Raw genomic sequence first — 22849 nt, forward strand, 5'->3', positions numbered from 1 at the left:
GGCAGGTAGTAGGGGAGTACCTACAACACCTTGGTTCATTATCTGATTTACCAAAGATAAGAATCCTACATCTCTAGGAACTCACCAGACTGTAGCCTAATCCCTGGATTGCCATGATTGCCTGCTCTGTAGGAATGATTTCTGTCCCAATTCCTGATCCTCACTCTACTTGCTTTCTGGGGTCGAAATACTACCCTGAATTTCAGTGCACTTGCCCAGGGCCCCAGCTCGTTGCCTTGCCTGTATCAGGCCCCTCTCACTGAAGAGTGGTCCAAGAGCAAGGCCAGTGTCCTGCTTCACATCAGAAACCTTCTCCTCTCTTTTCATTCTAACCACAATTTCAAAAATGGACTTCCCTCGTGGTCCAGTGGTTAAGACTCCGTGCTTCCCTGGCAGGGGGCACGGGTTTCGCATGCCATGGAGTGCAGCCAAAAACAAAAAACAAACAAAAAAAATAAGTAATGAAAGCTAGAGCCTTCTGCAGCTAACTCCCCCATCTACATAATTTTGGACCTTTGGCTGTCAGCTCTGCCTGGGATGGCACCACCCCCTCTTGGACACTATGATTTGACTTTCTGCCACCTCTTTGGATTGGAGAAGTAAGAAGAGTAGGAAAGTGTGCTATCTCTGGAGCCAGGGAAGGAGAAATTTTTAGGGTAAAAGCCAATTTTCAAGCCAGCCAATTCCTGTAGAAAGATGAAGGAAAATGAGGATGGCCTTAGATTGTTTGATTTGGTGAGAAGTAGGTCATGGTGACAATGAAGGAGGATGGTTTCAGTAGTGTGGTGGAGACAGAAACCAAATTACAAGGGATATTGAATGTTTTTTACAATAGAGAAACTTAGACAAGAATGATTCAGTCATGGTGAAACCTTTATTTAAGCCTGTCTTTGCATACAAATCACAGAGCGTGTTCACAGAACTTCACCCTAAAGACTCAATCCTCGTAGTTTCTCAGTGCTTCCGATTTCCTTCTTCCCTGTCTTCTTCAATCTTTCTTCTCTGTTCTCTTATATAGCCTACTTACCCCTCCTCATTTTCAACTATGTTCCTAAACAGGGATATAGAAAAAAACCTTAATAAAATAATGAAATCTCAAAACAATAAACAAAAACATGTCAAGTCTCTCCTGGCCGGGATGAAGAAAGATGTGAGGGAGGCTCCCTCATCTCACCCTTAGCAGCATGAGAATCTAAATAAGCAAGGGTAAGAGAAAATTGACCTGTACAAAGAACTGGCCCTTCTTTGCCTTAACCTGCTCAGGGGTCAGAAGTGGAAATACCAGACAGGAAAGACGTAGGGGAGTTGTGGAGGAAGAGAACATACAATTAGGTGAAAGCCACTGTCTTCAGGAAGACTCCAGGGAAGAGAGTAGGCTAGAACAGCAGCAGAATTCTCTGAAGAATCCCTGGAATACTGACTTCCCCTTTGCTATGGAGACACAGGGCACCGCATGCCCCATTTGCTTCTTTTCTCTGACTGGAATGCCTCCCTCCTTCTCTGACTGGTGACTTTCCAGGAAGCCTTCAAGATCCAGTTCAATCTACACCCATCTGATGATGCCTTCCTAACAGAAGTCTCCCCTGGACAGAGTTCCCTCCTCCATCCTCTGGGCTCTCATACCTTCAACTACGAGGTATGTGAGGTACGCGGCTCTCGTGAGAGGTATGAGGTAAGTGTCCATACCTCTAAGTCCACTGTAAAAGTTGTATTTGCTTACAAGTCTGTGTGCTGGTCGGGAGCTCCCTTACCTTGGGATCCTTAGTGCCTCACATCGTACTCGGCACACAGTAGATAATTAATAACTGTGAGGGAGAAAGGAGAAAAGATAGAAGAGAGGAGCAAAAAAATGGGGAAGGAAAATCAGGGTGGAGGAAGAGAGAGGAAACATCTGACTCAACTTTCCCTGGCCAAGAAAAAAGGGAAATGGATTCAAAAAACTCTGGAAGAAAGGGACAGAGGAAGAAACCACTTTTCTGGGCCTCATCTGCCTCTCACTCTTCTCTCTGCCACTTCCTCTCACAACTTAGGACCTCACACCACACTGTACTGTTTTCTCTCCTGATTCCTCGATTCACCCCAAAGGGAAGGAAAGAAGCCAGCCAGCCTCCTGACTTCTCCCACCCCATGCCCTCAAATCCTGTTTCATCCCTTTGCCGCCATGGGCCCCTCCCTCCTTTCCCTCCTCATCTTCCCCGCCTGCAGCACTCCCACCTCGTCGCCTTGGCATCTCGGGCCCCTGTGCTGTGCCAGGTCCAGACAGGAGCGTCCTCCTCAGATTGAAAACCAAGAGGCTCTTAGGGGCAGCCTGTGGTGTATGGCTGAGGAAACGCTAGACTGGGTCTACAAGTTTACCTGAGAAAGCACATTGTCAGGAGGGTTTTGGTGTCCCAGGGATTGGAGAGTAAAGAGAAGCAGCAACGGCAGTCCTTCCCCCACACTCCTCAGCTCTTTCACGGATGGCCTCTCCACGTTTTTCTCCTTCGCTCATTGATCAGAATATCATTTTCCCAACTGACCTCTCATGGCCCCTACACCTTGGCTATTGACGCTTCTCGACTGTCTGCCCGGCCAGATGCACTTTCCCCACCAAGAATCTAAACTTTGTACAGTTGCCCCTGGGTCTCCTCTCCTTACCTAGGTATTCAGCTGCCTCTCCTTCCCCAACGCTCTTTCCCTAGGAATTCCAGAACCAGCTTTTCCTCAATGCAGATCATATATACAAAAGCGCTGTGTGAGTTGTAAAGCACTGTGCTAGAATGAAATACGATCATGAATAAAGCCTTCTCTTTATCCCTGCCCCCATTATTTCTATCCTCTCAAAATGTTTCTTATCCCTTCCTCACGCCATCCACCACCGCTCCCCCTTCACCCGGCAGGTTTAGTCTGGTGTCGTGTGGGAACCAAAGCTATTTGCTGCACGGTGGGCAGTGTCAGGATGCAGGCAGGCATCTCAGCCCAAGGCCTCGGCAGAGTTCCCAGGCACAGCCATCGGCCCAGGCCAGGACAGAAGGCGTGGATAAGGTGGGAGGGGGCGTAAGTATGGTGGCTGTAGCCCCCCAGCACCAGTAGCTCCCCCTGCAGCACAGCGCCTGCAGCACCGACATGGGGCGAGGGCAGGGGGGTCAGCTGAGTCCAGCTATCAGTCCTTGGTTCATAGGCCTCAAAGCTCAGCAGGTCCCCAGTCTCACCTAGCCCACCCGCTACATACAGCCGCCCACCCAGAGCAGCCATGACGTGGCCAGCCCGAGGTACCCCCATAGGGCTCAGAAGTGTCCCCGGCTTCTCAAGCTTGGGGTCATAGTGCAGCAACGAGGCCAGGTACTGGCCAGTCCCGCTGCAGCCGCCGCTTACGTACAGCTGGCCCTCCAAAACAGCAGCTGCGTGGGCAAAGCGTGGTGCTGGAAGAGCAGGTGCCGGCCTGTGGAAGAACAGGGCATGTGATCAGGCAACAGTCATCTTCAGTTCTCCTCTTCCAAGACTCCTAGCCTCTCCCTGATGCCTGAAACACCCCCTTCCCTGCTCACCTCCAGATATTGAGCTTGGGGCTATAAGTCTCCACAGAGCTGAGGGCAACACCACTGTCTCGTCCACCCAGGGCATAAAGCAGTCCATCCAGCGCCACCAGGGGGAAAAAGCTCCGAGCCTGGCACAAAGGTGCCATCTCCTCCCAGTCCTCTTGCCTGGGGTCCCACCTGGACACAGTGGGACAAGAGATGGGAAGAGTGACCCTGGGAGTCTGCGGTTGGCTGGGCTGCCAACCTCCCTCAGCTGCCCACCTTGGGACCGGCCGCTCTCAGGGGCCCATACCTGAGAGTCGAAGCCAGGGTGTTAGAGTGGCCGTAGAAATCCTGTCCGCCACACACGTAGAGCTCACTTCCGGCTAGGCTCGCCGCCCCGTGCCGAAAGCGCCCGGGGGCAGGCAGGGCAGGCAGCCGTCCCCACTCCACAGTTCGAACCAGTCCTACGCCGCAGCGAAAGGCCCGGGCCCACCACACTCCTCGGGACGGCTGTCTCATGGCCATGTCTGATCTGAGCCCGTCCCCGCCAATCACTACTAGTGCCTGGTCAGGCTCCCTCCGTCTCCCTTGTCCTGGAACCTCAGCCTCCACCATCAGCTGACGCAGCAAGTCCGGGCTCAAGGGTGGAGGCAGCCCGGCCGCGCGTACCCTCCGCAGCTCCCTGGTGGACATACGGCCAAAGCGGACGCATCGAAGCAGGGCCTTGGCCTCTGACTCCTGGGTGTCAGGGTTGGCAGCTAGCCAACGCCGTGCAGCCGCAAAGGCCTCGAACTCCTCCTGCAAGTGTAGCTCATCGCTGTCCAGGAGCTCAGCCAGGCAGGCGACCGGTAAAGATGGGAAAGCGGAACACAAAGCCACAGCAGGCAGGTGGGTGAGGAGGTAGTGACGGGCTTTGCTCCAGAGCCTCTCCAGCCCAGGGGCTTCAGCCATGAGGATCAGGGCCAGGCAACGGGCAGGGTTGAGGCCTTGTGCCAAGGCTCTCTGGCACAGAGCCAGGCAGGAAGAGCTCTGGTACCGCAGAGCAGCCTGGGCGGCTCTCAGCAGTCCTGGCCACCTTGCCCGTACAACCCCAGAGTAGGCAAAGGAGACAAGGAGTCGCAGGTCCTGGGCAGAGATGGTATGCAGAGACACCTCTGTGCCCTGGGATTCCCTCATCCCGCTCAGGAGCATGGCCCCAAAGAACTCACTGCCACAGGCAAGGGCTGCTCGGTGCACTGCAAGAAGGAGAAGCAGAGGAGGACCCAGAGTGTTGCAAACTGCGAGGCACTCTCCTGACTTCACAGCCCCAACTTTGGGCCAACCACCCAAGACCACAGGCAAACTGCGGTATATGCACCAGAACCACATGGGGTGCTTGTTACAGTGAAGGTTTCACGGACCCACCTCCAGAGATTCTGATTCAGTAGCTCTAGACGGAGACCCTAGGAATTTGTGTTTTAACATATTCAAGCACCCTGCATGATTCTCATGTTAGTGGCCTGAAGACACTTTGAAAAACATTGCTTTAGTCTTTTTGATGCAGGCCAATTAGAGAAAGGGTCTTGATCAATCAAATGAAGATGCTACAGAGAACATTTGCTAAGAGGGGGTACAAAATAAACTGCAAAGACCAATGTGCAACTTATATAGGTCTTTCTATATTGTGCACAGAATAAAGTTCTTTCCTCTACAATTGTAAGAGCCACTGACATCAGCCATTCTGCTAGTCGGATTTTACTCAGAAAGTGGTACCACACTCAGGAATGGCTGTGACCCACAGTCATCTAACTGCCATCTCCTCTTACCCAAGATTTAGTGCTTGTAAACTGGAAACCTTCAAAATTGAGTTAACTTCAAACTGCCATGAACTGGTAGCCTTAAGATTCTGGCCAAACAGTACCAGACCTTGCTCACTAGCTGTAGGGTCCACGTCTGCCATGGTGTCAAGCTCACTTAGGGGAAAGGACCCACTGAATTTTTCCACTGTGTTCCTCTGGCTTTTCCTGTGTCCTAAATAGAAGATGCCAAGAAGGGCCTTTGGTTAATCTTTGTTTGAGTCAATCACCTCCTGCTTGTTCTACTGGCATGGACTATATACCCTTAGCTCCAGCCAGCTGACTGTAAATTTCTTGTTTCTGGGCACAGGGAAAGCCACAGCATAAATCTGTCGGTGCTCTTAAGAAAACAACTTAACTGCGCATGCCCCATTCTCAGTGGGTCAGGAGAGGTGCCAAAGGTCACCCCGGGGAAATCCTGACTGCAGCAGGGATCAAAACCACTATGGTAGGGACCGAACCACCCGCTGCTCGCACACACCATTCCAGGTGGCATATGCGCCTGCATTGATGTAATGCCCCACAGATCCTCACCCCGCAGCCGGCAGCCGTCTGCCTCCAGCTCCAGGTCACACCCGATGCCTTCTTGGTACAGGAGTTCCATGGTGCGCAGGTTCTCTCTCAGTTCCTCTGCCTGGCTGGGCTGCTTTTCATCTTCCCGGGTGCTTCCAGCCCCCTCGCGTCCCCACTGGGCCGCAGCCTTCACCCGGGGTGCTCCCAGGGCTTCAGCCGCCACCAGCACATCCCCCCGTGGGGCGGGTCCCAGCACCCCCTCATAGGCAAAGGTCAGCACGGCCTCCCAGGCCCCGGGGGTTACATCCAGGCTGAGGGGGCGTTGCAGACCTCTGCTGCCCAGCAGCCTGCCTCTGAAGAGGCTGCTGACTGCGGCCAAGATCACCCGATGCACCCCGTATACTCGCCCCCCGACTGACACGTCTTCATCCAGCAACAACCTCTGCTCTCGCAGCCGCTGTGCCTCCGCGAAAAACTGGCTGGGATGCGCCTCGCTGCGCAGCTCCTCGGGCTCCTCCGCGTCTTCTCCGTCCTCATCCTCTTCCTCCTCCTCTTCTTTGTCTAGGGACAAGGCTGGAGAGGGAAGGCTCCCCGGGGCCATGGGCCTGGGGCCAGGCTCTTCCAGAGGAAAGGGGGGCAAACCAGGATCCTCGTCCGGGGACGGAGGCCAGGAGGGGGTTCTCCTGGTGGCCAAAGGGAGGCCAAGGCCGTCCTTCCGGACCGGAAGAGAGACTTGTTCAGGGTCTGAGGGACGATGTGCCGAGTCCGAGACGCTCATGGGCCCAAGCTCACTGGATTGCTGCAGGTAAGCAGAGGAAAGAGAAGAGAGGGTAAGAGCTGGACCCACAGAGGCCAGAGGAAGCCCTGCCTCCAGTCCGGCGACCTGTCAGACCCTCTTACTACTTCAGCCCCCTCCCCCCATCCCAGGGCTCGAGCGTGTAGGCTACACCGCGCAACTCTGAGGTTCCCCAGGTGCAGCAAAGCACACAAGATCTATGCGTAAAAATCCAGTACCCGGAACTGTACCCCGCCCGTCTTGCCACCATGCCAGTAGTCACCCTCCGAAGACACCAGCGTTGCGCTTGCCCTCTCACTTGAGCCTGCTCTACTCCTGACAGCGTGGCAGGAGGGAACGCGCCCCCAGGGCCCCGTCCCTGACCGAGCCCAGCTAATTATAGGCAGTGCTGGCAGGCTGGGGGCTGGTCTCCAGGCGCCCAAACTCTGACACCCAATCCCCTGGGCCTGACCTGAGAGGACCTCCTCCCCTCTTCCACTTGTAGGTCATGCCCTGGTGCTGAGCGAGGCAAATTCGGAAGCCAGGTAGGATGCAGGGATCTGGTGGAGTGAGCCAGGCCAGAAAGGCTTCCTTCACTGGACTGGGCTGGACCGGGTGCGTGAAGAAAGTCTGGACTCTGCACACCCACAGGAAAGTGGGGAGAAAGAGTGAAGCGTGTGTTTGGGGTCAGTCCTTGGCCTTTGTTGATTTTTCTGTGCATGATAAAGCTGGGACCCTGGAGCGAACAATCCTGATGTGAAACTCAAATGTAACACATCCATCTGGTCCAACAAGGGCAGAGGGATGTGGGAGGTGAAGGGGCATGGGTCAGGGCTACCGACCATTGGTGACCCACCCTTAGAGAGGGGTTTCCTCCCTGTGCCAACGTGGAGTTGGTGGTGAGAGAGCCAAACCCAACCCTCGGGCTGCACTCCTCCAAATGGGTAAACAGAGAGGCAGCCCATGGCTGTCCTGGCTTGTGAAATGGGCGATAGTGACCAGCCTCTGCGTGGATCCTCTTATGGCCTCCCCTTTGCAAGACAAGGTGGCCAACACCTTGGGCCCCCACCAGGAAGAGGAGGAACCGCTATCTGGCAGAGACAAACCCCAGGTCAGCCTCTGCCCTCCCTCTGCCAAAAAGGACAAGGACACTGGACCCTGATCTGCGCTCTCTGCCAACCCCATGGTCCTGGGACAGCTCCACCACAGCCACGTGTCTCTGGAGGCTCTGCTCGGCTCCACCATGGCGAGGCCCATACCCCACAGTGAATCCCGAAGGTTGGATGAAACCAGCTCTTCTGTGCAGTCATCCACCCTCCATTAAATGCGTTATGACTGACCTCCCCCCATAGCACCTCCGGGTCTGTTAGCCGTCCTTCTTGTTGCTGACCTGCTGACTGGGGCAGGGTCTTGGCATCTCAGCCAGGGGGCAGTATTACTTCCATCTCTGCTCAGGAGCCCCATGTGGAGCCACACTCCCCAAGAGATGATGTGGAGAATTCGGGGGCCAGGCCTGGCAAGGCCCCATTGCGCTTTATCTGGGTCACGGGAGTCATGGTAACAGATTGGTACTCAGGGTTCCCAAAGGTTCGGGATGGAAGCAGGGAAAGAGAACTTCGCTCCAGAGGACAGTCTCAAGGGTCCCTCTGAGGGTGAGAGGAAAGGGCTGAGGGTGACCTTGACTCCTCCCTCCCTGATGATCAGGGACATCATCCTCTACCTGCAGCTGCCTTGGATCACTGCTCAGGCTGGCATAGGTGTGGGCTCAGCACTCTGCTAGACAGTAGGAAGGGATTTGGGACTCGGCCTCAGTGAATTAAAGGAGCCCCATTCCCATCCCACTCCAGGGCTCAGATCGCTCGTTACCTTGCTCTCGGCTTCAGTCACTACTATCACCAGCCTGTCTATCTCGGCCATCTCCACCAATGGCAAAGTCAAGGCTGGTGAGTCTGTTGTGACTCCATGACCGCTTAGGGCCCCCGGTCCTGTTGGGAGCTGGTGCGACCGATTGCCTCTTCTTTCCTCTCCTCTCAGGCGGTACCTACTTCCTTGTCTTGCACAGCCTGGGTCTGGCGCTTGGCAGTTCCATTGGAATCATATTTGCTTTCTCCTATGCAGTAGGCTGTGCATACAGTGGGCTTCACAGAGACCCTTTTGGACCTGTTCTGGGTAATGCCCATTCCCTTCCTTCATGCATCATTTTCTCAAGTCAACTGACCAGCCAGCTTGCATTTTCGTGGCTCCAGCCTGGGCAAGTCATTTTAAGAATCAGATGGACCAATTAAAAATCTCTGTGACCCCCTACCTCAGTGTTCTGCCCTTCCAGGAGCACGGGGTGCAGCTACCAAACATGGATCCTGAAAATGAGTTTCGGGTGGTGGGCCTGGTGACCGTGACTATCCTTGTAGGCGTTGGCACTGGCAGGCGTGGAGAGGGAGTCCAAGGCAGGCGAGGGGGAATTGAGTTGGGGGTGAAAGGACTAAGGGGATGGAGGTGGACAGATCAGGAAGGGGCGGAATGTGGGGAGATGTGGGATTGTGTGTGTGGGTAGTTGACAGAGCAGATTTCCAGGGACCCAGGCCTGAAACTAGCCGGTTTTGCTGGGAGAGACTCCACATGCCAGTTTTTGAAGGGGAAAGTAGGAGGACTCCTTCGGAGGATCTGTTGGGATAAGCACTAGACATGACTACCAGATGAGAAATGCCCTGGTTCTTGCTCCCAGTATTTACAATCTTGATATTCACCCCTCTGGCATGGGAAGGGTTGCTTTGTAGTTTGAGGCAAGAAGGAAAAGGACACCCATTGAGCCACATTCCTTTATGGGAGGAGGTTGGTAGGAAACAGAACGAGAGGATTGGAGAGAAGAGTGAAGATGAGACAAGGAAAGTGAGGAGGAGGAGGAACTACTCCTTCCCTTCCACTCACCTCTCTCTCTGTCTCTTCTTCCCTCCCTCTTTCTTCCTCTCTCTATGGAGGGGGGTGGTGTCACCCATGGTATTATAGGCCCAGATTATCTTCTTCCTGATCTTCCTTTCTCTTATCAACTACCTGCTGGGGACTTCCTCCCCACAAACCCCAGCCAACAAGTCACTGGCTTCTTTGGGTACCAAGGTGAGACAGTGGGAAACTGACTGAGAAATGTGTCCTCCTCAGAAAAGAACCCTCAACTTCTGATTCTGTATGTCATTCGCAAGTTGGCCATCAGACCACTCAGAGTCCTGTAAGTCCCTGGGCCAAAAATCCCTTATGCTTCCCAGCCTAACCTAAGACACTGACACTAAACTGGGTAGAGGGGTAATAATTTGGGCAGAACAAATGAAGCCAGGAGGTGCTCCTCAAAACCTCTTTTCCTCTCTGTTCCTTCACATAAAAGCATTTTCTTTCATAATATTGTCCCGCAGTGGGGGGCATGGTCCAGAGGGCAGTGTCCTTGGTATGTTTTCCATCTTCTTCTCCTCCAGCCACTGGGGTACTCACCAGGACCAGTATCTCTAGGGACCTCAAGGTGACAAAGATGTCCAGGCATGGAGCACACTATCACCCCTCTTCTCTCTCCACTGATGGTTCAACTTTCGTTCCCAGGACCCTGCTACAGCTGTCCCCAAAGGAACCATCCTTGCCATCACGTGGACCATGCTTTCCTACCTGGGCATCTCTGCCACAATTGGTAAGGCCCTCCACTCCTGCCTTCAGTGCAGAATGACCTGGAACCCTGGTTTCTGCTTCTCTGAGGGGCTAGGTGATGAAATGAGCCAGAGGCATTCATCAGTTAAAAGTAGTTTATATGCAGGTAGGCCCCCATCCCCTCCTTCACTGGTCCTCTCCATCCCTCGTTTCATTAATGAACTGTATGGTGCTCTTTGATTATCAGATTTGGTTGTCCCCCCCAACCCCATGCACACACTCTTCCATTACCCGCTTTGGCACTGGTGGTACCTACAGTCCTACTGCTTTGGGTTGGGGTTCTCTTCCCATGAACGAGTGTGTGTCCTAAATCTCATTTCCAGGCTCCTGTATGATTTGAGATGTTTTAGGAAATAGGACCGACGTGGGTGTGCAGAGTGGGAGCTGCCTAGGGTCAGAGTGCCAGTATGGCTAGTATTTCGGCAGATGTTGAGAGCCAGGGTCTTGCCTCTATGGGCTCTCTGATTACTACCAGGTGAGTGAACCAGAGGGGAAGATTAGAGAGATAAATCTTACCTAGCCCACTGCCCGGCATAGAGGAGATGCTCAAAAAACAGTAATGACTTAAGTGGATTCATGTAGGAGGAGCCGAAAACTGATGGAAGAGGAGTTTCTGTGGTAGGGGGTACTGGCTGTGGGGAAACAGTGGCTAATCTCTACCTACATCTGAACAGGTTTATGGTTACCAGTTTGAAAGAAATGCCAGCTGGGCAGCAAAACAGAAAAACTAAAGAGTGAAGAAGCCCTATTATCCCTAAATCCCCAAGGACAGAAATTTCAGAGGATGACATACTTTCTGTTCCCTTCTGTATCTGGGGTTTCCTTTCTCTGTAGCCAAAAGGCTTTTGAAGACTTGGTGGTCTTACAACAGGTGCAGAAGCCACCACCAAAGGAGAACTTGGCATCTACCTCTCTCAACTTGACTCCTGCTCCTTCAGGCTACATCCCTGAGCAGGACCTGAACACAAACCAAAAGCAGGTAGATATACAGGAACAGGGCCATTAAAGTGGGGGCAGTTGTCCCAGAGTACAAACTGACAATGGCGCTCACCTTGTCCCTGCTCACTTTTCCTAACCATGCAGTCAGAGTGGCACATGTGCCTTCATAAAGTCGTATGGCAATAGTCATGCCTTCATGAAGTCCTATGGCTGCCCTCACAGTCATGAATCTGGGAAGATTTCAAACTGCAGGGGCGTAGAGCTCAGGGGTAGGACTAGTCCAATGGCTACAGAAGCTGAGGAACAGGTTCCATTTCTTACATAACAGGAGCCTACCTGTGATCCCTCAGTCAGCCTGCCCTGGGGCCCTATACATGACCTGGCTGGAGATGCTGTCCAGGGCCTGACATCCCCCATTGCCTTCATTTGTGGAAATCAGCAGTACACACTCACCCTATACTGTTAGTGAGACTCAGGAGGAAAGACAGCTAGGAAGAGGAGTCCATAATTTAGGACTCAAGGAGCCAAGATTTTAATCTCCTGGCTCCACAAACTTTTTTGAGTCTACTATTGGGTAGCCCAAAGCTTTGGACACACAAGGATTTTACAACAGCCCAAAGCTTCCTAGGGAGAGAACTCCCTGACTACGCAATACAAACTGCGTCTGCAGTGCCAAAGAAGGTCCTTCCTCCACAATTCATTCCACCCCATGATATTAATAAAAACTTACAAATAAATCCCTGAGGCTAATGTGTAATAACATACTTGAAAACTCCCCAAGACTAGAAAAACAGATTATTCCTGTTCTCAAATATATTCAACAAGAATTTATTTTCTACCTTCCATCTCAAAGTTTCTACTTTAAACCTCCATGCCTTAATGCATTTCAACCCATTTATGTGTCTATCCTTTGTAAATGAAAAAAAAAAAGTATTTATCATCACTTTCTACTTAGTAAGTAATCAGAAACTTCCTCTTTTCCCAAGCTCATGTAATCCTACTTTTTAAAATCTTTTGGCTCAAGTCTTACCTTATAGTCCTTTGATTATTTCTTTGGTTTAGTTCCTCATCAGCTTATACATTCATTCAGCAAATACTAACTGAATGTCCACTATGTGCCAGACCCTATTTTCAGTACTGGGAGATGATATGCCAATGAATAAAACAAGCTACACCTCCCCTCAGGGAGTTTATATTCCAACAAGAAGAGGTAAACAATGAACATAATAAAAACTATTAGATTACGAGCTGCTAAGTGCTATGAAGAGAAAGAAAACAGGGGAGTGGGCTAAAAAGCCTAGAGGAGTACAATTTTAAGTAGGGTTGTCAGGAAGCCCTCACTAAAAGAAGCTGAGCAGAATTACAGACTATACCTCCGGAAAGGCCTTGAGGGCAGCACACCTTCAGTGTTTAAGGAAGAACGAAAGGCCAATGTTGCTGGAGCAGAGGGAACAAGGAGATAAGTAGCAGGAAGTGAGGTCAAAGCATTACTTGAGGAAGGGTGGGGCAGGTCATGGAGGCTTTTACAGGCCTTTAAAGGACTCTGGTTCTTATTCTGAGGTAGGAAAACACAGAGGGTTTTGAGAAGAGTGACACAATCTGGCTTCCATGTTAACACTATTCACTCTGGCTGCTGTGTTGAGAATTGACTGTACAAGGGAAATGGTGGAAGCAGGTAGACCAGCTACTGCAATAATCTCGGACAGCAGTCCCCACCCTTTTTGGCACCAGGGACCAGTTTCGTGGAAGACAGTTTTTCCAGGCTGTAATGCAAGCGATGGTTCAGATGGTAACGCGAGCGAGAGGGGAGCTGCAGATGAAGCTTCACTCCCTCGTTCACCCGCCCGCCACTGCTCACCTCCTGCTGTGCAGCCCGGTTCCTAACAGGCCGCCAACCGACCCGGTACCAGTCCATGGCCAGGGAGTTGGGGACCTCTGATCTTGGAGGCAGAAAATTCTGGCTTGGGCTAGGGTGGCAGCAGAGAAGTGACAAATTGGATTCTGGATGTATCCTGAAGGTAAAGTCAACGTGATTTGATGAATTGGAGGAGATGAAAAAGAGGTGCCAAAGATAATACCAAGACACTTTAACATGAACAACTAGAAGGATGGAGTTGTCATTAACTGAAATAGGAAAGACTGCAGCAGTAAGCTGGGGAGAAAATAAGTTCAGTTTTGTATATGTTAAATTTGAGATGCCTATTAAGCATCCAAGTCGAGATGCCAAGGGCAGCTAGATATTCAGGATAGAAGTCCTGATTGGAGCTGAAAAAATGGGGAGTCATCCACATTGAAATGGCTCTAATGTGTAACACTGGATGAAATCACTCCAGGTATGTATGTAAACAGAAAAGCAGTCCAAGGACTGAACTCTAGAGCACTATGGAGATGAGGAGAAACCAGCAGACTAAGAAAGAGTACTTGGTAAACTAGGAGGCAAACCAGAGAATATGTCCTAAGACCAAGTAAAGACAGTGTTTCAAAGAGGGCGTGTCAAATGCTGCTGACAGTCTGTGCAAGATAAAGCAGAAGATGCCATTAGATTTAGCTTTGTGCAAGTCCTTGGTGACCATGATGAGAACAGTCGTGGTGCAGTGGACTTAATAGGGAATTGGTGGAAAGTGGAAAAGACTCTATTAAGATGTTCTGCTACAGAGCAAAATAAATAAACTACAAGGATATATTGTACAGCACAGGGAATACAGTGAATATTTTATAACTTTAAGTGGAGTATAACCTATAAGAATACTTACTAAATCACTATGCTGTACATCTGAAACTAATATTGTAAGTCAACTATAATTCAACTTAAAAACCTAGTAATAAACAAAGTATTTTTTAAAAATTGAGCAAGAGGCTTCCCTGGTGGCGCAGTGGTTGGGAGTCCGCTTGCCAATGGGGGGGACACGGGTTCGTGCCCCAGTCCGGGAGGATCCCACATGCTGCGGAGCGGCTGGGCCCGTGAGCCACGGTCGCTGAGACTGCGCGTCCGGAGCCTGTGCTCCGCAACGGGAGAGGCCACAGCGGTGAGAGGCCCGCGTACCGCAAAAAAAAAAAAAAAAAAAAAAAAGTAAATAAAAATTGAGCAAGAAAATTGGAAGCAACTGGAAGGGGAAATGGGGTCAAGAGAGGTTCATGTCTTTGTAAGATAAGAAAAATGACAGCATATTTGTATGCCAACAGGATGCTCCAGGAGAGAAAGGGGAATACTGACGCTACAGAAAAGGAGAACTGTTGAGAGATGTCCTTGAAAGCCAGATGATGGGACTGGCTGGACAGGAGCCTGGACAGTTTGTTTAGAGCAGCATTTCTCAACCTTGACGCCAATAACATTTAAGCCCAAATAGTTCTGTTGTGGAGGGCTGTTCTGTACATTGTAGGCTATTTTGCAGCATCGCTGGCCTCTACCCAGCAGCACCACCTCCCGGCTGTGATCAACCAAATGTCCTCTGGGAGCAAACTCAGTCCCAGTTGAGAATCACTGGTATACAGTAACAAGAGAGAAAGCAGAGCTTACAGGTGTAAATGCTGGAAGGTATGCAGGTATAGTGGTAGGAGCTTATGAACCTTTTCTGATTGTTTCTATTTTCTACCAAAGTAAAAGTGAGAATGAGGGATGTTGGAGATTTAAGGGATCAGAAGCGAGGGCAAGTGGGGAATTCCCTGGCGGTCCAGTGGTTAGGACTCCAATCCCACAAGCCATGCAGCATGGCCAAAAAAAAGGAAGGGCAAGTAAAAGGACCAGGGGATGTTGCTAGGAGCATAAAGGACTCACGCAAGTTTTATGGTAATGAATTTAAAGACAAGTCAACCTGACTGTTTCTTCCTAGCCCTTTCAGCTGCATGGATCTAGGAGTAAAGTTGGTGAAGAGTTGAGTGTGACAAAAGCCAGAGAGAAGCAAGGGAGGTAAGGCTTTGAAACGAAGGGCTCATGACTGGAATTTAGTGGGAGGAGGGAAATGAAGGCAAGTGGAATAAACTGGAAAGATAGGAAGTAATGGTGGGAGGGTGGGATGTTTAAGATTGAGATATGGAGTAGTGGTAGGTCTAGAATATGAACAAGGGAATGAGTAGCTGAAGTGGGGGTGGAGGACAAGATCACTGGAGGAGCAAAGAACTGAGACCAGAGTGTTAGAAAGATTATCTACATGGATATTTAAATCACCAAGCTTTATGACAGGTACTGACTTGTGTTTCAAAGCTGAGGTATGTTAGAGATGAGAGAATAGCCTTAAAAATAGTATGAGGAAGCGACGCCCCTGGCGGTCCAGTGGTTAAGACTCCATGCTCCCAATGCAGGGGACCGGGGTTCGATCCCTCGTCAGGGAACTAGATCCCACATGCCACAACTAAGAGTTCGCATGCCACAACTAAAGATCCCGCATGCCGCAACAAAGACCCAGTGCAGCTAAATAAAAAAAAAAATAGTATGAGAAAAAATGAGGACACTTGCACTGCCTCCAGGCCCAGTGGTACAATGGGTGTGAGAGAAACCACCACCACTACTAAAATAAGCAGAGTCCTCAGGAGAAACCAGGGCTCAGAGCAGGACTATAAAAAGGGAACATACAGAGAAGAGGTTGAGCATACGTGGGATTTTTGCTAATGACTGGCTGTTAATTTCAGAGAGGATGTGTATACCTCGGCCCACCCCCTCAAGCCTGCCAATGGAAATGTCTGTAGGCCTAAGTGTATGGAAGAGGGATGGTTTTACTTTTGAGTTATCAATTAGCATGAAATTACACCTGGCTTCAGGCTATTTTCAGGGAAATCCTGAGTACCTATACTTCAAAGAATTTAAATGAGATGATAAATGTAAAGGAATTAGCATAAGATCTTGGTAAAATAGTATCAATGATAATAGCATTACTAAGAAGAGGTTAGAATATCTAAGAGATTCCCCTCAATTTTAGCTCCAGAGCAGCAGCTCCCAAGGCAACCTGCATAGTCAGCCAGGGTGCCGCTCTGACCCCCTGCCTCCTTACCCATCATCCCATCAACAAGAATTTATCCAGTGCCAACTGTGTATCCTTCCTGAACACAAGTTGATTATCAACATATAAAAACAAAAATATTTTAATGCTGAGTCATCTTGAGGTTCAAATGATAGGAGAGGGGCATCCACAGCCTTGCCAGGATTCTTATGTCAGGATAAAGATTAAGGCCCAGGGTCCCCCTTGGTCTCCACTTAGGGCGCTATCTACTCCGATTCTGTTAACCTTGTTAGTCCCTCCAGGTCACTTCTACTTCATCTGTCCGATACCTGTAAAAAAAAAAATAGGAAAAACTTGGTGGACAGTTACCCCTTAGCCCCTTCCATTCTTCTCTGCCCTCACAATTCTGGATCCTCTTCCCTGCTGATCATTTTTGCCTACCTCCCATTTAATCCTGTCTACCTCCTCCAAGGGGCTACTCACCTCTGTGTGACCCCAGATTCACTGAGAGGAGTCCTGTGTCCAGCCCGAAACATCTCCCAGCCAGCCTGGGCTATCATGGCTCCATTGTCAATGCAGAATCTGGGAAGGAAAAGAGGTGTGAAATTCATGATCTAAGCGTGGAAAATCACAGTAATTGGAGGGGAAAAAAAAGAAATAAAGAAAGGGAAAGGGCCTTTACCTCTCATCTGTGGCAAAAAGCCGGGCTCCACGCTCCTGGCACATCGTCTCCATCATTTCCTGTAACCTCACATTACCTACAAAGAGGAAGGGGTACAGTTAGCTTACTTTTGGCCATTTCTCCACAGTCTGTCTGTACACCTCATGTGCACTGACTTAGGAAAATGAAGTAGGGATTCCAGGAGCAAGGAGTGGGAAGCATAGGACAACAAATAAAATGAGTAATTTCCCCAAACCCTTAGAGACTTAGAGTATCAGAAGGAGGATACACATGCCCCAAAAGAGGAAAGAGAAGCACAGTTCAGTGATACATACACCCCACACCTCCCACGATGAGGGCCTCCTGGGAGCCACAATGTGCCATGGCTCGCTCTGTGATCTCTACCAGCATTGCAAACACAGTTTCCTATGGAAGGCAAACAAGGTGAAAACATCAAAGACAATCCCAGCTTAGTTCTGTCTGCTATATAAAAGCTCCTCCAGCTTCAACTTTTTGTCCCAGCTTTTTACTCCATTACCTGCAGGGAGAAACATAGATCCTCAGGAGTACACTCGCCCGTGGCCAGCATCCGCTGGGTTACATCCTATAGTTAAAGGGGAAAACATATAAAACAATGAATTGCGGTTTGGGGATGACATATGAGCAAAAAATTAGTGCACTTGGAGTATCACCATGTTTCACCACAATTCAGTTTACCAGTACATCCCATATGACACCTTGCCCTTCACTGGCACTGAGCTATAAAACCAGCAGCAGTCTTTCAAGATTCAATAATTATGAGGGGGGAAAAAAAAAAGAAAGAAAAGAAAGAAAGAAAATACTATGATTATCTTAAAAAAGACACAGTAATTATGAATGTCTACCCTGGTACCCTCCATTCCCTACCCCAGTTAATTTTTCTCTAGAGCACTTGTCCCCATCTGACCCTTTTTATATTATTATTTCCCCCCTTCTTTTTTTTTTGTTTCTTTTTCTGTCTCCCACCCCCACTGCATGAAGTGCAAGCTCCAAGTAGGCAGGGATTTTTGTTTTGCTCCATCTTGTATCACTATTGCCTTGAACAGCACCTGGCACACAAAAGATGTTCAATAAATATTTGCTAAATGACTTTATTCAGTATCTAACATGGGCCAGTACTATGCTATATGTAGAAAATACACTGGTGAGCAAAACACATGTGCTTCATTAAAAAGCATGAGAAGTGCCCATCTCCTCACCTCTCCCACACTCACCTCAATGAAAGACAAGATCCCTGAGAATGAGACGTCCATCCCCTTTACAGTGTATGGCAGCTCAACTAGCTTCTTGCCTCTATGTGGAAGTGAGTATATGAGGCACTTAAGCCTGTAGTCAGCTGGCTGCTCACCCTCCAAAGCCCTCCCAAACCTCATTAACACATATACAGGGAAATCCCTGGCGCCCCACCAGTCAGCCTCCTTCCACCTTATTCCCCTTACCGCTTTGCCATCTGTTCAATGTTGTAGCCTGGACTTGGGTCATTGGAAATCTAGCAGAAGGAAAAAGAGGATGAAGTCAGGTATGCAGGAAACATAAGAAGCTAATTTACTACTTTCCTCCTCCTTTGCCATGGCTCCCCGCAAATACATTCACATCTTATGTTCTCTGTAGCCTCAATAGCTTACCTTCAGCACTCGAGCAAAACGATCCAGACAATTACCCACAGCAATATCGATGGTTTCCCCAAAGATGCGGTAACGATGTTCTGAATACGCAATCACCTAAGGGTGATGAGGATGTCCATGAAACCTCAAGTCTGTAAAGAGGAGCATTTGGCTTTGGGGAAGAATGCAGCAGAGGATCAACATGGTCACTAGAGCTTCCAAAAAGCAATAAGCAATGGGAAAAAGTAGTTTCCCAAGCCCTCAATGGGTACTTTTTAATAGCCCTTATCTGAGAAGTCTATATATACCCCAAGGATTCCCAGAGCAGATTCCTAGTCTACAGAAGGTAGTCTAGGTCAGGGGAGAAGCAAATTATCACTTTGGATGCATTTTTCTTGCTTGGAGGTTCCTAATATTCCTTTAAAAGCAGTCTAGACAGTGTGTACTAGGGAAGGCTTTCCTTCTTGGAAGCAGGAAACCAGAGTTCTTCTAGGTTATCCTACCAGGGAAACCACCAAGGTAGAGTTAAAAGAAACTCAAAAATCCCAGGGAATTCCCTAGCGGTCCAGTGGTTAGGACTCCGCTCTTTCACTGCTGAAGGTGCTCGTTCAACCCCTGGTTGGGGAACTGAGATCCCACAAGTCACGCAGTGCAGCAAACACAACAACAAGAAAAAACAAAACTTAAAACCCCATTCTGGGTCAGACTAATGGCCCATCCAACTCAGCACTGGCAACCAACTTATGTCCATTCTTCATACGTGACCAGCTTCTAGCACAGAGAGTATTTATCACCCACTGACACATATGCTCCATACTGCTGACAGTGAGTACTTCCTAAGGACCATAAGTCCCTTTCCCTTTCTGGTGCTGCTAGGGATTTTCTTCCATTCTGATGTAGCTCTTACTCTACTGTCAAAAGCTGGCAACAAAAGAGGAAAGAAAAAATTCTGCCTTTCTACTTCTGTCATCTACACTTCCCTACCCAATCATCTTCTGTTTTTCACACCTAAGCAGGCTTCAAAAGGGAGGAGGAAAAGAAGAGAAAATTCCATTGCTGCTCATCTCCATTAACTCTTGTAAGCTTCCACTGATACTTTCCACACCCCAAGTCCCTAACTTTGTATGATATCCTTCAGGCCTCAACCAGTTGCTTGCTCTCTACCCATTAAAGTTGCCACATCAGTTTCACGGGAATATGTACTTCATCTTTAATAACTATTTCACAAGATGAAGTTTTAGAACATAACCCTTTCATAAGCTGGAGACAATGACCATTCCTGACGATAATCCCATCAGGTGTTATGTGGGAAAGGAAGGCTGGAGTTCTCTAATCCCAACCTAAAAAGACCTTATACAAATGGGATAGTGCCCCTTAGTTTTTGTTTTTAGTTTTTGTTTTTTGCGGTACGCGGGCCTCTCACTGTTGTGGCCTCTCCTGCCGCGGAGCACAGGCTCCGGACGCGCAGGCTCAGCGGCCATGGCTCACGGGCCTAGCCACTCCGCGGCACGTGGGATCCTCCCGGACCGGGGCACGAACCCGTGTCCCCTGCATCGGCAGGCGGACTCTCAACCACTGCGCCACCAGGGAAGCCCTGCCCCTTAGTTTTAATTGCTAAGATTCATAGGAAAAATAAGCTTCAAAATAATGAAAATGAAAATCCTTTCATTATTTTGAATACTTCAATCCTTAACCATTCTTCCTTCTCTAAATTGGAAATTCCTTATCTCTACAGCCACATATATAAAGGTCATTTAATGTTCTAATCATACTGCCCAAACATACAATACCACAAACTCTGTTGTGGGTTTTCTAGTATATCACATTTTAGTTTCAGATGAGCCCAGCTTTGCTCTTGCAGTTCCCACCACTCAGGTGGAACATGAAAGTTGTTGGTACAGTGCCTTAGAAATTAAGAAGGAATGGTGGAGCTTTTCTGCCATAGTCCAGAGTGGTTTCTGTCAAAATGGGCAAGTTCACGAAACCTGGGAAGGTGGTGCTGCTCCTGGTGGGTCATCATGAAGAACACTGATGATGGCATCTCGCTATCCCTGCAAAGTGATGGCTACCACTGGCAAGAAGAAAATCGCCAGGAGGTCAGAGATCAAGTCTTTTGTGAAAGTTTATAACTATAATCACCTCATGCCCACAAGGTACTCTGTGGATATCCCCTTGGAAAAAACTGTTGTCAGCAAGCATGTCTTCAGAGACCCTGCTCTTAAACGCACGGCCCAACAAGAGGCCAAGGTCAAGTCTGAAAAGAGACCAGCAAGAACAAATGGTTCTTCCAGAAGGTGTGGTTTTAGACCTGTTTTGTTTCAGTCATTAAAAATAACCAAAAATCTCTGAGGGGAAACAAAAAGAACGAACGGTGAAGTACTGTTAAATACCTGTGTATTTCCTCCACTGACATATAGCACAGTTGGGCTGGTGGCTCCAGTGATGAGGCGGCCCATCTCAATGTGGCCTATGCAGTGGTTAACGCCCAGCAATGGCTTATTCCACAACTGAGCCATAGTACGGGCTACAACAGCCACAGAAACCAGTGGGGCACCCATGCCAGGACCTACGGGGACAGAAATGGGAGTGAGAATCCTATAGAGACTAGGAAAAACAGAGCCGGGGGAAGCAGGGGATGTGAAGGTTGTGTGGCGGTAATGGTGGTAGCAGAGGTGAGCTGCAGGCTGTTTTGACCTAGCCAGGCTCCAGGTATATTCTTCCATCGTCGCCCACTCTCCCAGCCATACCTTTGGTATATGCAATGCAATCAATATCCTTGGAGGTTAATCCAGCCTCTGTTAGTGCCTCCTGAAGCAGGTCCAGGATAACAGCTCGGTGGTGCCTGGCAGTAGCACCTGGAAGGAATCCTAAGAGATGGACACAAGTCAGAGATCACAGAGTTTTTCTATGGAAAGGTAGGTAGAAGTCAAAACAGATGTTTTAGTGGAGTAGGAAGAGTCCCTTTCCCTTTCCTCAAGCATCCTGTCTTCTATGTCTTCAGATATAGTCTTTCCAGCCTGTTCAGCTAGGCTACACAGCTCTCAGAAATGCCCTTCTTCATACTCAACTCCTACTCAGGACTCAATTCAAGTGATACCTATCTCATACTTTTTGGTGATCTTCTGTGACCCTACAAACCGGGTGCATGAATTTAACACATCATTGAATTTAACACACTATATGTAACATATAACAATTATAGCATTATAATTATCCGTACTTTTCCCGGTTTAACCATGAGCATCTCAAAGCACCGGCTATTTTATTTATCTTCACATTCTTGGTGCCCAAATGCCAAGAGTGAGTGCTAAACATACATATACACTCCTAATGAGTAACCTGTCACAACATCGCCTACTCAGGGAGGCTTTTCAGGTATATGCAAGTCAGTTGCTTTCTCCTACGTAAGCAGATGTTTGCAGGGAGGGTAGACAAGTTACAATATAACTTAAAAATAACATTTACTAAAAGTGATAATGTGTCTGGTACTTTAATTCTCAAGACCCAATGATGCAGGTATTACCATTCCCATTTTAAGAATACAGAAGTCCAAAAACAACTACTGAATATTGCAAAGCCAGCCAGTTCTGTCTACACCTAAGCTGGGAGTCTTTACACTCTTTCTCATTCTAGTGTATTTTGACTGCATCTACGTTATACTATTTATCACACTACAATGTGAAATTCTGTCTACATGTCCAGCTCCATAACAAGCTTATACATCTATTTTTGTAGCCAGCAGCCAGCTGACGATTAGCACGTAAAAGATGCTCAATAAAGGCTGAACGAGCTCAGAAGATCCAGGTTCAAGTGCCTGTAACTCTTCTATCCATCAACCTTGTGATGACAACACTGTCACATAATCTCAGAGACTCAGATCAAAAACTATGAGGGGACAATGCACTCCACACCTTTCTTCACTAGTGTTTAGGAAGATGGCAGGTGATGCTGTGCAGAGAAGTGCGCCGCAAACTATAAGTTCCCTACTCCGGTACCTGTGCCAGGAGGCGTGACGTAAGTCCGCCGCGGGTTCGCCAGCACCACGCCATCCCGTACTACTCCCACGCCAATCTTGTTGGCGCTGCCTTCAAAACCCAAAACCGCCGGCATGGCTCCTAGCTACCACTGGGGCCGTGGAGCCCGCACCAGTCCGCGCTGGGATGCAGACTCTGGATCGCTGAAGAAAACGAGTCGGTGGCTACTAAGGAGCAGCACGCACCGGAACAGATACCAAAGAATTCCAGGTGGTAGCGCGCCGGCGCCAGCCCCAACCCCTGTCGTCACGGCGACCCATCAAGGCCCCTTCGAGGACCTGTTCTCTTAACTGCCAGGAACACTGAGTCGGCATCTGCTCCTTAAATTCCT

At 49.1% G+C, this 22849-nt stretch overlaps 2 protein-coding genes and 1 pseudogene across 15 annotated transcripts; 1 reads left to right on the forward strand and 2 right to left on the reverse strand.

The window, feature by feature from the left end:
* Positions 1-377: 377 nt before the first annotated feature.
* Positions 378-10349, reverse strand: KLHL33 (kelch like family member 33). 14 transcript variants are annotated; one of them, XR_003678688.2, is made up of 9 exons: positions 6863-7097; positions 5870-6647; positions 5406-5510; positions 3811-4735; positions 3528-3695; positions 3256-3421; positions 2638-2754; positions 1752-1805; positions 379-1051 (listed from the first exon to the last, which is right to left on the reverse strand). XR_003678688.2 is itself a non-coding variant. In XM_028486200.2 (8 exons), exons 2-7 carry the CDS (start codon positions 6624-6626, stop codon positions 1799-1801), a joined length of 2025 nt encoding a protein of 674 aa, XP_028342001.1. In that variant the 5' UTR covers positions 6627-6647; positions 6863-7097; the 3' UTR covers positions 378-1051; positions 1752-1798. The 14 variants fall into 14 exon arrangements, 9 of the variants coding, with proteins under 9 accessions (XP_028342001.1, XP_028341999.1, XP_028341998.1 ...); XR_003678691.2 differs by having other exon boundaries at positions 380-1051; positions 3359-3421; positions 6863-7096; XR_008616770.1 differs by lacking the exon at positions 1752-1805 and having other exon boundaries at positions 378-1051.
* A 5957-nt stretch (positions 10350-16306) lies between these two features.
* On the reverse strand, positions 16307-22757 carry OSGEP (O-sialoglycoprotein endopeptidase). Its single transcript, XM_007127744.4, has 11 exons — positions 22480-22757; positions 21232-21351; positions 20875-21050; positions 18506-18601; positions 18320-18369; positions 18095-18173; positions 17380-17445; positions 17177-17267; positions 16863-16938; positions 16664-16762; positions 16307-16509 (listed from the first exon to the last, which is right to left on the reverse strand). The coding sequence occupies exons 1-11, from the start codon at positions 22592-22594 to the stop codon at positions 16470-16472; spliced, it is 1008 nt and encodes a 335-aa protein (XP_007127806.1). The 5' UTR covers positions 22595-22757; the 3' UTR covers positions 16307-16469.
* Positions 20163-20868, forward strand: LOC129391909 (60S ribosomal protein L27-like; annotated as a pseudogene).
* Positions 22758-22849: the final 92 nt, after the last annotated feature.

Source organism: Physeter macrocephalus, unplaced genomic scaffold, assembly GCF_002837175.3.
Source record: "Physeter macrocephalus isolate SW-GA unplaced genomic scaffold, ASM283717v5 random_651, whole genome shotgun sequence".
NCBI classification, from domain to species: Eukaryota; Metazoa; Chordata; class Mammalia; order Artiodactyla; family Physeteridae; genus Physeter; species Physeter macrocephalus.